Source organism: Lissotriton helveticus, chromosome 1_2, assembly GCF_964261635.1.
Source record: "Lissotriton helveticus chromosome 1_2, aLisHel1.1, whole genome shotgun sequence".
Classification (NCBI taxonomy): Eukaryota; Metazoa; Chordata; class Amphibia; order Caudata; family Salamandridae; genus Lissotriton; species Lissotriton helveticus.
Genome location: NC_136058.1, coordinates 355,133,101 through 355,148,769, shown reverse-complemented (window position 1 = coordinate 355,148,769; position 15,669 = coordinate 355,133,101). Strand labels below are relative to the sequence as shown.

At 45.2% G+C, this 15,669-nt stretch overlaps 1 protein-coding gene across 1 annotated transcript in view; it reads left to right on the top strand.

Moving 5' to 3' along the window:
- The window catches only part of LOC144807915 (uncharacterized), a 274,167-nt gene that overhangs the window by 179,851 nt on the left and 78,647 nt on the right, over positions 1 to 15,669 (top strand). Inside the window, exon 7 of the mRNA XM_078673506.1 lies at positions 7,837 to 7,876. Within this exon, the coding sequence (XP_078529632.1) occupies positions 7,837 to 7,876 (40 nt within the window). The remainder of the gene's footprint in view (positions 1 to 7,836; positions 7,877 to 15,669) is intronic.

The following is a 15,669-nucleotide window of genomic DNA, read 5'->3' as shown; positions in this document are numbered from 1 at the left end:
GGTTGTAAAGCCCGCCGGTGCACCAATGGAGTACTCGGTGGACTCGTGCAATCGTATTGCGGATTTCTTCGTGGAAAAAGTCTCTAAAATATACTCCTCCTTCCCTAGCCAGATCATAGCAGGATCTGAGTTTGTTGAAACTCCTAGAGAAACCGAGGGCGTACATGTACTGGCAAATTTTATTACTCCCCCTCCAGATGTGCTGATATAGATCTGCAGGCTGGTAAAGTCGGGTTCCCCCAGAGACCCGACATCCCCTAAGGGTTTGGCTGATAGCCTCCCGCTTCTGGAGCCCTAGATTAGGCATCTATTAGATGTCTCTTTTAGGACCCATACCGTACCCAAAGACTGGAAACAGGTAGTAGTGCTTCCCCTGCAAAAGAAGCCAAACATTAGCTTTGAAAAATTGGAAAATCTTCGCCCAATCTCCCTTCTACCATAAATGGCCAAAGTGGCGGAGAAGGCCGTGAATATGCAGCTAATGGAGTTCGTGGAGGAGGCAATCCTCCGGCACGACACTCAGTTCGGGTTCCGGCCCCGGCACTCTACGGAGTCGGCCCTACTTAGGGCAGTTGAGACCATGAGGCAGGGGGTGGATGAGGGCCAAACTATGGCCTTGATCCTGTTGGATTTAAGCGCAGCATTCGACACTGTAGCTCATGCCACCTTGCTACAGTGTCTGAATGAAGGTGGGATCTCTGGCGCTGCGTTGAAGTGGATCCAGTCCTTCCTGACAGATAGAGGTTTTCAGGTCAGGCAGGGAGACTACTATCCGAGAGTGGTTGATTTGGGTCAGGGAGTGCCCCAAGGGTCGTCCCTGAGCCCAACTCTATTTAACCTGTATGTCTCCCCAGTGGGCACCATAGTGGAGGGCCATGGGCTTCGCATAGTGTTGTATGCCGATGACACGCAGCTGGCCATCTCCCTAGCCTGGATGTCTGCCAACTGCCTAAAGTTAAATGGCAGCAAGACAGAGGTGCTCGTGGTGGGGGGAAGGCCCGTCGGTGTGGTCGTCGGCATGGTGGCCAACCTGTCTGGGTGTGACACCTACACCGTGTCAAGTAGCCAAAAACTTTGGTGTGTGGCTGGATGCTGACCTCACATTCGGACCCCCAGATTAACCGAGTGGTGGGGGTATGCTTCGGCGTCCTAAAAATCCTACGGAAGATCCTTGATTTGCTCCCAGCAGAGGCCCGTAGGACACTGGTGCATGCACTGGTAACGGCGCGACTGGACTACTGTAATCTGCTGTATCTGGGGGCGACGGGAAAGAACATCAGTCGTCTCCAGGTGCTGCACAATGCTGCGGCCCATCTGGTCTTGAGATTACCCGGAAGGTCGGCCTCAAGGGAAGCGCTCCCAGTGAGAAATCGGATTGAGTACAAAGCACTGTGCACTTGTCACCGCATCCTACACGGTAAGGCACCGATACCGTTGCGGGACCTGATTTCTCGCTATGAACCATCCCGTGCCCTGCACTCCACCGGTGCGGGGCTACTAAAAGTCCCCAAAGTAAGAAAGGCTCGGATGGGGGGCAGGTCCTTCCGATATCTGGCAGCCAGAAGCTGGAATGGACTGCCGGCGGAGCTGCGCCTGGAGTCATCCGAATCCAGATTCAGGGGGAAACTTAAAACCTATCTCTTCATCCGCTAGACTTGCACTGACATTGGCCGCCTGATTCTGTCACTCCTACTTGTCACAGCGCGGGGACACGCCGGTGCGCGTAACCAGGCGCTCTATAAATCTCCCTATTATTATTATTAGATGTAATCATCCCCTTGCCAGAGTAAAAACCCATGGATATAGTGTAGTAGTCCCAATAGGCACACTGTGCCCAGGTGTCAGGTCAACATGTTTCTAGCATCTGTCGCCAGAAAGGTAATTTGCGCTTCATCTGGACCAACTTGATAAAACGTAAAGTGCATGTGAAGTGATTGTTAAAAATGAATACCCACAATGAATATCAGGGCAGGCTTCAGCTGCTCCTGATGGAACCTAGGAAGGAAAACAAACAAAGATGCACATTAGACTAGCTTAATGCAACATAGTGTGCCACCCATGTGTGCACATAAAACCATAAAGAAAAACATTCGAGACAGGTAAAATATGCAATGGTCTCCTCAAATTCAAAGACCAAAAAGAAGGGGGTGTTCCAGAAATGTTTAAAAAGCCACCCACAGGGAACACTGCGCCACAATATACGGGAAGACAGAGTGGACGTTGATTACTGGTCAGACATACTCAATGTAGTGTAGGTCTATAGGTCAACCTACACGGTGGTATCAGGGTGCCCAGATGCAAAAAAAGGTATATTGCATTCATCGCCAATAACAACATGCATTAATAGCTGTCTCTTCTAAATGTCTGTATTAAACAAGATCAAACAACTCAGGTAGTGTTCCTACCTCCCACTGTGAGGAAAGATGTTCCAATAACTAAAGGGGATGAATGCCCGCACATAGCTGAGCTGGTGAAAAAATAATAATGAGGGCAGGCATGAGCAAACGGATACATTGCTACTGCGCTCATAATTCTGTTTCCTCCACCCTTTGAAACCTGCATTCCTTACTTCTAAGTATTCTCAGGTACCAAGTCAAAACAGCGTCTGACCCATAAAGCCGCCTGCCGGGGATAAAGTGGCAGCGGTGGGGCGAGGGCTAAATATAGGTAACATTCACTGATGCCTGGGAGGTTTCTCTTTCCGGGACGCAGTATGCTGCAGGCGAAGGGTGCGCTTGCATAAAGGCAGGCCTGAGAAGCTCGTTATAATAGCTCGTTATAATAGCAAACAAGACATGCGTCTATTATGCATTTGTCAATCTGCACCAGGTAATTATGCTTGTGTACAGAGGTAAATATTTTCAATATAAGGTATACAGCCCCTCTGAAGCCCCTACTCATGCATACATGTCAAAATGTGGGCAGACTGAAAAATAATGTTGACAAGAAAACTTTAAATGCAATAAGCCACAAGTACACAATATAGTGTAAAAACGAAGTCCTGTCTTCATTCTATACCTGGTGTCCTTACTCGAGAAAGTTGAAGAAGCTTCTAGAATGTTTTTTTGAAGTGCATGGAATTTCCTGACTCCAACCTGGCTGCATTGACAATGTGGGGTGATAGATCATTTGTGTTAATGCAGTGCACAGCCTATTCAGTTTCAAGTGAGGCTGTGTTTATCTCTGCCCCCATCCTACCAGCAGATGATCATGACCATGATCGTCGGTAGGAGGGCGGAACTGTGGGGGGACAGGTGGTGGCCTGCTGAACTGGGGCCGGTCCCCTGTCCGGTCACTGAACTAAAGAACCGGGGAGTATGGATGGACCCTGCACTCAGTTTTGTGGGCCATTCGAAGAAAATCGCGGCCTGCTGTTTTGGCATCTTGCGGTCGTTGCGTCCCATTCTGAAGTTCTTTGACCATCGTACCAGGCAGCTGATAGTCCAGGCTACTGTGTTATCTCGCCTGGACTATGCAAGCTCTCTCCTGGTAGGGACCAATGTGGCTGAGATCACCCGCCTCCAACGCGTGCAGAATGCCGCGGCGAGAGCCATTGTCGGCCTACCTCGAACGAGTTCCGTCTCTGGCACACTGAGATCGCTGCACTCGCTGCCTATTAAGGCAAGAATTCAGTTTAAAGTGCTGTGTCTGGCGTTCAGGATTTTGAGGGGAGGGGGTCCGCAAATCCTTGCCGATCTTCTGTCCTGGTATGTTCCTACCCGTTCTTTGAGATCTGGGGGCCAAGCTCTTGCCGTGATCCCTCGATACAGGCTGTGTCGGGTTGGTGGCCGATCCTTCCGGGTCAGAGCAGCCGAGCTTTGGAACTCCCTCCCAGTTGAATTGCGGTTATTAGACGATCTGTTAGCTTTTCGCAAAGCTTTAAAAACCTTTCTCTTTTAATAAACCTCCTCGTTTTTATCTGTTGTGTTTGCTGTAGGTGTTGCATATTTCCTGCCATGCACCAGGACGCCCCTTACCTGGGGCAGCTGTGCGCAATACAAATATGTGTAACATAACATAACATAACATAATTTACACCCAGTCAAGTGACCTGATATAGACACAAAATGGCCATGGGCAGGAAAATTCCCATGGGCTACCTAGGATCTACATTAGGGGGGACTTATAAAGGTAGTTTAAGACTTGGAAAGGGGGTTATTTTGCCATTCAGGTTGCTATGCCAGGCCGGGATATGTTTATAGGTACTACATGAGTGGGTGGCACAATAAGTGCTGCAGGCCCACTCGTAGCATTTTATTTACAGTTCTTGGGTATATGGTATACCTCTATACAGGGAACTCAAAAGTAAGTTTAATATGCCAGTCAGGTATACGTCAATCAAACTATGTTCAGGGGAGTGAGCACAAGCACATTAGCACTAGTTAGCAGTGGTACAGTGCACAGAGCCCTAGGGTGAACGAAAACAAATTCAGCAAAAAGTGAATGGTAAAGACAAAATGTTTGAGTGTGACCCTGCAGAGAGGGCCAGGTCGAACAATATTCAAAGCTATAGTATGAGATACCTGTGCATCCCACAGTGACAGCACACATGTATGATGGCATGGTTTTTGCCACAGGTTCAATTCCTCTAATTCTAACCCAACATTGTTAGGTACTAATATATTCAGATTTTCTGCCCTACCACCAACTTTGCAAGCGCTTCCGACATTTCAGTTTCTGTTACTCTAAATGGTTCACTAGAAAGAACTACCTTCCAGTTAACCCCGCTTTGGTCTTTGATTCTTACTGAAACACCTGGTAATAATCACGTACGTGATGTTTGTAGGTTCCCTGCACTTTATTGATCACAGATGCTACCCATTTAGATATTCCATAGAGGTTTTTCCTGAAAATGTTTATGTGCACATACGCATGCTTTCCATATTTGAACGCTCTCCATATCTGTTTTAATTGGGGATACCGGTAGTGTGCTACCCGACCTGTCTCGACTGATATATTTAGTTCTCTCACCTTTCATTTTTTTGCACTCAACCACACTTCTGTCATTAATGGACCTGTGTGATCTGCTCTCTCACGCCCATCCTCCCTATTCCAGTCCCTCTTCCGCAGCTACTCTTTTCCTCCCTCCCCTTTCATTTTCTAATAGTTTTGCTCTTTTCTTTATGGCCTCTTTCCTATATTTTTCTGTCTGTCTGTTTTTCCTACAGTTAATCTTCCTTCATTCCTAGTCATTTTCTTTGGGGACGCCCAGCCACGTCAACAGTATTTTGTATTGTACAGTTTTTCAGGACCAGGAACCCGGCATATAATTCATTTTTTTGTAGCCATACACAGGTCCTTATACACAAACAGGTGGATACGGAGGGGGCTTGAAAGTTGTGCCAATAGTTACAGGGAACCTCAATCCAAAAATACACAGACAACCATGATTATCTGGACAGCCTGATCACAAATAAGATGGCATATACATTAGGTGAGAACACATTTCAGGACTTACTTGGACACTTGTAGCCCTCTGTCACTCCTTGTTCCAAAGATACTTTGATGTCTTTGTTCCTCACTTTGAGTTTGAGGAACCTCTGCCTCCAACCCAAAAGCCATTTGATAATCTTATGTGTGGGAGCCGGATTCAAGCAAATCAGAGTTGTTTATGGGGATCGTAGAAGGAGATACCACTACTCAGGTAGGCAAGGCTTAGGTTGTATTGTAAGAACTGTATGTTTCAGGACCATGGCAGCAGAGCTTCCTGACGGCTGTTGTGATGTGCATTCTGCTTAAGAGGTTAAGGGCGAGTTTAGCTGCAGCATTCTTGGCATTTTAAAGTCATCTGGTGAATTACGTCGCTTATTCTGGCATAGAGGGCGTCGGATGGTTTTTTGGTTGTTGTTAGGGAGCCGGTTAAAGATTTTCCTCAGCATCTTCAGGATGTTGTGGGAGGTTACTGTGACAACACTAACTTGAGAGGTCATGTTCACTCTGCTGTCCATGATGATCTTGAGTTTCCTGGCACAGGTGCTGGTGGTGGCTGGTGGATCCAATGCCAACCAGCCACAAGGTGGAGTCCCATGGTGATGTGTTCTTGCCGAATCATCACTACTTCTCTCTTGTCGGTTTTGAGCTTGAGATAGTTGGACTCCATCCAGTGGGCAACATCAGCTATGCAGGTAGTGAAATTGTTCCTTGTGTTGTGAGTCTTGTCCGAGATGTAAAGTATGAGTTGTGTGTCATTGGCGTATGAAAAATGTTGATGTTGTTGGCCAGAGATGCCCAGCTTTCCCTGATGACATTGAGCAATCAGGTTGTAGTGGACAATGTGAGCAGTAATGAGGGACTGATCTGCCTGCATCCCATGTGGAGCTACAACAAAAAAAGTCGGGCATATCTTATATCCCTGGCAGGTATGCATATGAACAAGATTTAGTTGGCAGGCAAGACATGGATCCCCGTATCCTGAACAATGGAACACTGCTCCAACTCACTCTGTCTCATCCACTGAGGCTGGTATCCCTTACAAGTGGTGACAGTGCCGCACACATATTGCCACCTATAATTATTTGGGTTTGAGATCCCTTTCCAACTCCTTTTTGTCACCAGCTTTTGAAGATGGTCTTCAGACACAGGTCACCGGAATAATCTACCCCAAGTTGTCTGAGACCTAGGCTGGTGCAAGACCATCCACAACGTAGGTCTCACTGGTTGAAGCTTGTTGGTATTTTAGGGTTGATTCCTTGATTCGTTGATTAGTGGAGAAGTGTGGCTCACTGGTTAGAGGAGGCAGACCCTGATGCAGAGGTCAGACCCGGGACCAGGGTTCAATTCCCGACGCGGCAGGGTCTTGAGCCCAAATGTCCACGGACTCAATAATTCTCGCCTCGGTGCCTACTCGAATCATGGGTTCACACTCTGCAGCTCTGGGCAATAACTTGCTTAATCTCCACTACGGCCCCCCCGTGGCGGGATGCCTGGTCTTCACCTTGGGGATGCCCAGTAGGGGTAATCTTGCAGGGAAAGCCAGGACGGATTCCCAAAGCAAGCGCTAAGAGACCTGTCGGTGATTTGGCGCTATATAAATCGAAATTAACTTAACTTAACTTAACTCTAAGAGACATCTGGGAAAGCTTGGGCACTCCCAGATGAGATTTCCTTGATACAGCCCCCCCTTATTCTAAGGGTGCAGGGCTGAGGTTCTGCAGCAGTATAATGCTGGCATCCCATCTGCAAAATTCCCCTCTCAAATTATTTTCTGCAGAACACTCAGGCACTCCCTGATCAATTGGGCAGATATATGCACTGTCACTCGTCAATGTTAGTGCCAGGTATAACTGGGAATGTCATCATATCTTTCTATTTGTATAAACTGTTCCCCCAATTTATGGGAAAGGATCATTCTATGGTAACCCCAAAGTTCCTAAAGAGGTACCACACAAACACAATCAATGTTTGATTTGTTCACCGTTTAATCATCTTTGCAAGTTCTTTGGACTTTTAGCTCACTTTTCTCACCACCGGGGTCCAACTTGAAACCAGGTCCACTAGCCTTAATGGCACTACGAGGGAATCAAAATGTTTGGTAACTTTAACAGGCTAGCAAAGTTGGAAATGGAGATACTAACATTATGGGGATCCACCTTGTTAAAAGGAACAAAGACCATGGGGAGTGATACTCAGATGACCTATACTGAAATATTAACCCCGCCCTCTCTTCTTTTCATTGAATGATGTCAAAGGGTGTTATACACCATCTCCTTTTTTGTCAACACTGTTCTGTTCAGCTGCAAAGTAAGTGCATTGTCTGTGGTATATTTTGTTGTATTAGTATGTTTACTCTACCATTGATAAGGTATTGGTCTAAATCAGTAATGTTGTCTCTTTCAGTATGAGGCCATTGCAGTTATTTCCAGTGTAAAATTGCAAGGTGAGTATAATACAAGAAAGTAATACAAGAACCCAAACCACAGGAGGTGATGTTCCTACTGACCTCTACCAGGAAGTTGTTGTAATGGTACAACGGGTGCTTTGACCTCATAGACAACAGATCTAAAAGTCTTTTACTAAAGTGCTTCATGCTGATAGGAGCTGCACACCTAGTCCATGTGCCACAGTGTCTCCAGCTGGTAGACGGAATGCTTTGAGAGGAACTTAAACCTGTGAGCATTACTCAAAAACATTTTGGATGCTACAGTTATATGACGTAGGTGATAGATAGCATAATGTTTCTTTCGCTGTGTCGTTCAAATGGTTTGTGGCCAGAGTATTGTGTAATAAGACAATGTTACTTTTAAGTATAGGGGCTGCAGTTGAGGTTAAACAACAACACTATATTACAATAACACAACTACATTATTACGCAAGAAAATCAAAAAATACCACCGCAATTAACAATATAACAGCAACACAGCAGCAAAACACACCACCAGTGTGCTACTGAATTTTGAGTTGAGTTATGCATTTTGGTATGTTTTTTTATGTTGTGTTTTGTTGTGTTAAGATTGTGCTAACTTATCGTTGCTTTGCTCTTTTGTGTTTGTTTGTGTTTTTGTTCTAATGTTAACCTATGGGAGAGATAGACCTTGTAATAGTATTTTACTACCAGGACATGTAAAACTTAAAAGTAAGCCTGGGCGTAGTTTGCGTAGCAGCAATACACATAGCTTCACGCAGTATACTTTAAACTTCGCGTAGTACACGCTGCGTAGCGTAGCTGATGACACTGTGTACTTGTCTGTACTGTGCAAACATTGCAAATTAATTGCAAAAAGCTTCCTATACATGACCAAATATGATAAAATAAGTATTTCTATCTTCATATGCTAAAGTGCATATAGTACTTTCACAATGGTGAAACTGAAAATTTAGCCAGCAGTGGGAAACGTGATGATTTTGGGATCCTCCCTAACCCAGGGAGAGTACCAAAAAGATGCCTTGAAAACAAAAAAGCACATCTTATTGAACGTTTTAGTTGTGGTCCCATCCTCTTAGGACAACCCCAAACACAGTTATTAGCAAAAAAACATTCCCAACCAAACGCCCTGCAAAGCATTATGGGGTGAGATTAGCAGCGGGCAGTGAATATTATATAGTGTACAATATCAAAAGAATTCTACAAAGAGCTGCAGTTCAACTGGTGGTTACTAGCTGTCCCTCACGAGTCAAATGCAAATGCTTGATGAAAGGGTTTCAATGGTTTTGCATTTGACTCGTAAGGGACATCTAGGGACGACCAGTGGAACTGCAGCTTGATGTAATAATAATTTCAATGCTTTGCATTTGACTTGTGAGGGACATCTAGTAACAACTAGGTAAACTGCAGCTCTTTGTAGAATTATTTTGATATTGGATACTATAATATTCACTGCCCACTGCTAATCTCGTCCCATAATGCTTTGCAGGGCCTTTGGTTGGGATTGTTTTTTTGCCAACAACTGTGCTTGGGGTGGTCCTAAAATGATGGGATCACCACTGAAGTTCAACAAAATGTGCTTTTTGTTTATGCTCTTTGTGTTCAAGGCATCTGCTTGGTGCTCCCCCTAGGTTAAGGGGGACCCCAAAATCATCAGCTCTCTCATTACCTAATGTTTTCATTGTAAAAGTTAATGTTTGTGAATTGGTTATACGCTGTTAAGCATGTAAAATTGCTCTATCAAAGCATCTGAGAATATTGTTTATTTAGATGATACCTACGTGATTAAGCATAGTTTTGGTACTATACTACGTGGCACGTCAGCGTAGCGCAGTTTTAAGCCCAGGGTTACTTAAAAGCACATGTCCTACTTTTTAAATGCCTGGCACCATGCCCATGGACTGCCCAGGGCCTACCTAAGGCTTGGCCTATGTGGAATTATAAGGAATGTTTGGGTCTGGCAAGTAAGTTTACTTCAGTTAAAGTAATGGGATGCACACCATGTATTTCAACGTTCATCCATGGTCGTGCTTGATAGTTAACCAAGTTTGCGTGCTAACTGGGTTAATGCCTTGCCCTGGTGGCATCTTATGCTAAACCACAATATGTTGGGGTGTCATTACACCCCAAACACAATTGCACAGCTCATAGGTAGATATACTGCTCTCTGCATTTATTATAATCTGTTTTAATCCATGTACTCAAGCTTTCTTCTACTTTTAATGACTGTTCATCCTGTTTCATCCAAACGTGAGGTGTCATGCTATTTCCAAAGTTTCTCATGCTCACATGTGCCCATCGGGACTTCTATCAAGAATACGAACAGATGCATGATTCATCCAAAGCAGTGTTTATTAAAACCCAATGCATTTCGGGCTTCTTGAGCACTTCTTCAGGGGTAACTACAAAATGAACAATGAAACATTCACACATTGTCCATAGTCATACATAAATTGAAAATCCATACTAGCCATGAAACACTAATTGCACACAAAGTTCTCTATCAACGTTGTATTAGGTATCGCACATCACAAATTTAAATATCTACATATCAAAATGAAACCCTTCATGCCTTAACCCAACAACCCATATGATCTGATTACATCCCCCTCCACCCCATGTGAATGTATCTTTTCCTCACCTCTGTCCAACCTGCGCACTCCCAACTCACCATTCTTAAAACCAAACACTCTGCCTCACAACTAGTCCTCGTATTTCCTCTCTCACCCGCTTTTCCCTTTAATACAATTCTAGAAATCCCTTTCACTGGATACAATTAGGTAACCTTATTACATGTAATACGTGATCACTTCAGTTTGGAAGCTTATGGAGAAATTCTTCTTTTGCTAATTTGTTTTCTAATTTTCAATCCTCATTAATGTCAACATCAGATTTGAAATTACTATTCTGACAATGTCATTTCTACAAATTCCATCAAGTAATAGGGTTACTCAATAGTCCCCATGAGTCTGCGTCTATATTATAATAAACAAATACAATCTTACTGAATGAGTAGCTGACATATGCTAAGGCACTACAGTGGGATTGGTATCAAAAGAATCCAAGCTATAATGAATTAGATAAAAATGACAATGGAATTAGTATCTAAAGAATCCAACCTACAATGAATTAAGCAAAGTACAATATTATTAGATAAAGCATTATTAAATAAGGTGTACCCAACATCATATTGGGCCCCAGGGGCATATGCCGACTGAGTCGGGGTATTCTCTGTTGGCCCTACAAAAAGTGAGCAGGATGTGTTATCTCCTTACAAAGGAAGCCCTTGTCAGGAAATAGGGTCTAACCCCTGAGAAGTATCTGTTATATTTCAGGGAAATACAGAAGCTGTCAAGCCAGTTGTGGATAGATTTTGTTGATTACTCCAAGAGGGTACTGTTCTTATGAGTAAATAGACTGAGCTGTACAATCTTTTTCTCAAAAGAGCATATGCTCAGTAATTGTTTTGCAGAGATGCAGAAACATCGCACTTATTCCAAACCCACTGGACCCTGTGAACTCAGCACCTGGATCCACAAGAAAGTACCTGGGGAGACCCGGAAACAACCGCAATGGATCGCACACCGCTGGCACCTCCTCCGGATCGCCCCAAAGGATTCTGGTACGTATAGTTCATGAGTGGTTCACCTCAGTATGTGCAAGTCAGTACTTGTTGTTGTGAAGATCTCTAGACCCGAGACATGGCCCAGGTTTCGGGATATCTTCCCTCATCAGTAGAGAACGTATTTGGGGTGGAAAAGAAGGCCTCCAAGCAACCGTCACAGCCCTTGATGCCTAACCGGCACGCAGGTGCGTCATCCAGAAGCTGGTCAGCTTAAAGGCTCAAGGGAGCCCATTTGTAGAATCAACCGCAATGGATCGCACACCGCTAGCACATACCAGAGTGCTTAGGGGCGACCCGGTCAGAGGGGCTAGTGGTGTGCGGTCCATTGCTGTTTTTTCTACATAAGGGCTCCCTTGAGCCTCCCAAGCTGACGAGCTTCTGGACGACGCACCTGCGTGCTGGGAAACGAGGCCCGTGACGGTTGCGAGGCGGCCTTCTCTTCCACCCCTATTGACTTTCTCTACTGATGAGGGAAGATATCCCGAAACCCGGGCCATGTCCCGGGTCTAGAGATCGGGGGAACAACAAGTATCTACTTGCACCTACATAGGTGAACCACTTATGAACTTTCAGTAATTCTTCGAACTTCAGGCACTGCACATACCAGAGTGCTTAGGGGCGACCCGCAGGAGGGGCTAGCGGTGTGCGGTCCATTGCTGTTTTTTCTACATAAGGGCTCCCTTGAGCCTCCCAAGCTGACGAGCTTCTGGACGACGCACCTGCGTGCTGGGCAACGAGACCCGTGATGGTTACGAGGCAGCCTTCTCTTCCACCCCTATTGACTTTCTTCACTGATGAGGGAAGATATCCCGAAACCCGGGCCGTGTCCCGGGTCTAGAGATCGGGGGAACAACAAGTATCTACTTGCACCTACATAGGTGAACCACTTACGAACTTTCAGTAATTCTTCGAACTTCAGGCACTGCACATACCAGAGTGCTTAGGGGTGATCCGGAGGAGGGGCTAGCGGTGTGCGGTCCATTGCTGTTTTTTCTACCTGGGGAGACCCAATGAAGGTTAGAACGAGCACCACATCCCCAGCCGAGGGAAGGGGGAAACAGAGAAAATTCAAGGCAGTGTTCTAAAGACCCCCAAAAGAATTTTGAAAGGAGGGAGTCACAGTCGAACCCTGATCAAAGAAATGGGAGGGATCAAGAAGAAACATCAAGGCCCTTTGAAGCTGAAGGGCAATAAGTGCTATTAGTATGGGCACTTAAGGGTGGATGGCATCCTCCCATGGAGCGATGTTGCCAAAGGCTCACATGCCTAACAACAATCAGACATACAGGCAGTGACTCACCATACATGGGTGAATGGTGAAGGCACTAAGAAACACAGGAGCTAGAATGAAAACTGTAATGTGTCATTTGGTGTCAGCATAGCACGTAATCCTTGATGTAGTCCACAAGATTATAACAGCAGAAAACCAGTTAGGTCACTATCCACTGTCTCCGGTTCCCTTTGAATGAGGAAGCCTCGGGTTCCTTAAGGGTAGCTGTTAGTCTGACCATGCCTGTTGACTGCCTGTTAGAAACTTACATGGCTCACAGTTTCTAAAAGAGGTATAGCTGCGGTCCCACTTGGGGATGTTAGAACTGCCTGTGACCACATGGTCCATGGCAGTCCGAAAGAAGAGTTAATAACCTAGGACCCAGAAAAATGGTCCTGGAACCTGCCAAGAACAAGGGCAGGGGTTGTAGGAAAAACCTCTCCAGATGTCCCTATGGAATGGGAGGAAACTGATCCTGAGGGGCACACCCCAGAACCTACAGGGAAGGCCAGTGTTGTGAAGGCCATTGTTGCCTTGCAGGAGCTACCTGAACTAGCCGATGGCAAGCTGAAGGAGGTCCCTCCCGGGCAGACTTCTGCCATTCATAGAAGGAGTGCCCCACTCTTGAGGGCCCATGATGGCAATCCGAGGCCCAGGCAACTTGAGACACATCGGGTGATAACGTCATGTACTGGGAGAATTGTCTCCTATATGGTGAGCCTAAGGTCCCTGTGTTTGGATCACCTTGTATATTAATGGTGCCCCAGTACTACAGAGCCTTCCTACTGGAGCTACTCATGATGTACCCCTGGCAAGACTTCTAGGGCATGCCAACACCATTGCACGGTTGGTCACCCGTTTTTATTTAGCCCCAGATGAGAGTGCCCACAGATGTGTTCTTTGGTTCCTATATTACTGGCCAATCCAGTGGAAAGGTAGGGGTAAGGCCAGGGAACTGAGGGATATTTCTCTGAGTGAGTTTTCCCAAGGAGGGTGTGCCTGACAGGTGCACGAACTTCATGTCACCATACATGTAGTCAATATGGCTTGAGGGTCGATTAAACTACACCTTCTCCACATCATACCACCCATGGACCAATGGGCTTGTTGAGAGATTTTACAAGACTTTAAAGGCATGTCAGAGCCCTGGAGGTGTATATGAGATGTCCTCTTGCCTGTTGTTTGCATATAGGGAAATGTCTCTTACGGGAGTAGGGTTCAGTCCCTTCAAACTTCTGTTTGGCCACCTTGTCCGAGGGCCTCTCTGCCTATTGAAGGGAGGGTGGAAGCAGGCTCTTAAGAATCATTCACAAAGATTTAGTACGCTAAGTGGTAGCTCTCCTGACTCAAAGTAAGCCCTTTTTGAAAAAGACCACTGAGAGCATGGAAGCCAGCCAGGAAATAATGAAACTCTGGCTTTGTTGCTGGTATTCTGCACAGAAACAGAACTATGAACAGGAGTATGGGGCCTTGATTACTAGGGACTGAGACTTCCTACCAGCTTAGTACCCACAAACCCAGGGCCGACTAGCTATCGTATCTCACTTGCACTCCTACACACTCCCGGAGAAACAACTTATTAGACACCCTAGAGCACAACACTCCCAGCTATCTTAGGAATCGCCGTACAAGACACACCCTTATGCCCACTCTCTTGTACTTGTCCACAATATGATCTGACATAGACACAAAACAGTTTAAAATATTTATCTTAACTAACATGCTCTAACATGCAGTATACTTACCACAACAAGCAGAAAAATGCAGAGTACAAATATAGTCATCATAGCAGCTAGTCCGTGTATGATGTTATAACGCATACATTTACAATGCATGACTTTACAATTTTTTACATCGCAACATCCTTTACAATGCATTCTTTTACATAGCATGCCATTACATCGCATTTTCAGAAACTACCTTTACAACACATTCCATTACATCGCATTATACCTTTACAACGCATACCATTACAATGCATACCATTACATTGCATTTAAGGTAATTGTTGGATATTATAGGGGTAATAATTACTATTCAAATTCCAGTGAGTGCAACAATAGGGTAAGTGTCGGATAGTGTAAGGGTACTATGAATTGTAATTGTATGCGTTGTAATGACCTGCGATGTAATGCATGCGTTGTAGTGACATGCAGTGTAATGACATGCGTTGTAGTGACATGCAATGTAATGGATGCGTTGTAATGACATGCGATGTAAACGATGTTGCTATGTAATGACTGCTATGTAAAGGTAGTGCATTGTAATGACTGCGTTGTAAAGGTTGTTTCCCTAGTCGGTACATCATGAAAGGAGACATCATCATAAAAAGACAATGGAGAAAAGACTATTGTGCCTAACCTCAGTTCCTGTGCTAAGAATAAATATTATTATATAATAGAAGTTCTCTGGGCCTTGTCAGCAGACCCCATACCTTGACCTACAGATGGAATATCTACATCATAGGTCTTCTCCCTGGACAGGTCCCCCTCCAAGTGTGTCCCACCTATTCATGTACCCTTCTAAAAAACCCATGTACGCTGTCCAAACAACAGCTGCATCAGTATGTTTTGTCTAAGGGCTTAGGTCTGGTCAGAACAAAAGACCATTGTTGTTCGACCTTGCCCATAATGTTCAGTCAAAATCTCAGGAGCATGCAGAGAGTGAACACAGCGATGAGTTCCCATGTGAAAGCAGTCATTGAGATATGGCAAAAATAAAGACGTATAGTAACGTGCGCAAAAGCAGCAGGCAAGTTGCAAAGTTCCCATGTGAGCTTATTGAAAAACGACGAAGTCCTTATGGGCCACGTGACAGCTTGACCCAAAAACAACTCTCGTGGAATGTGAACCTGGCCAAAAAGTGTGAGAGATTGAGAGTGTCGAGTGATGCGACTTTCAGGACTGGTGTACC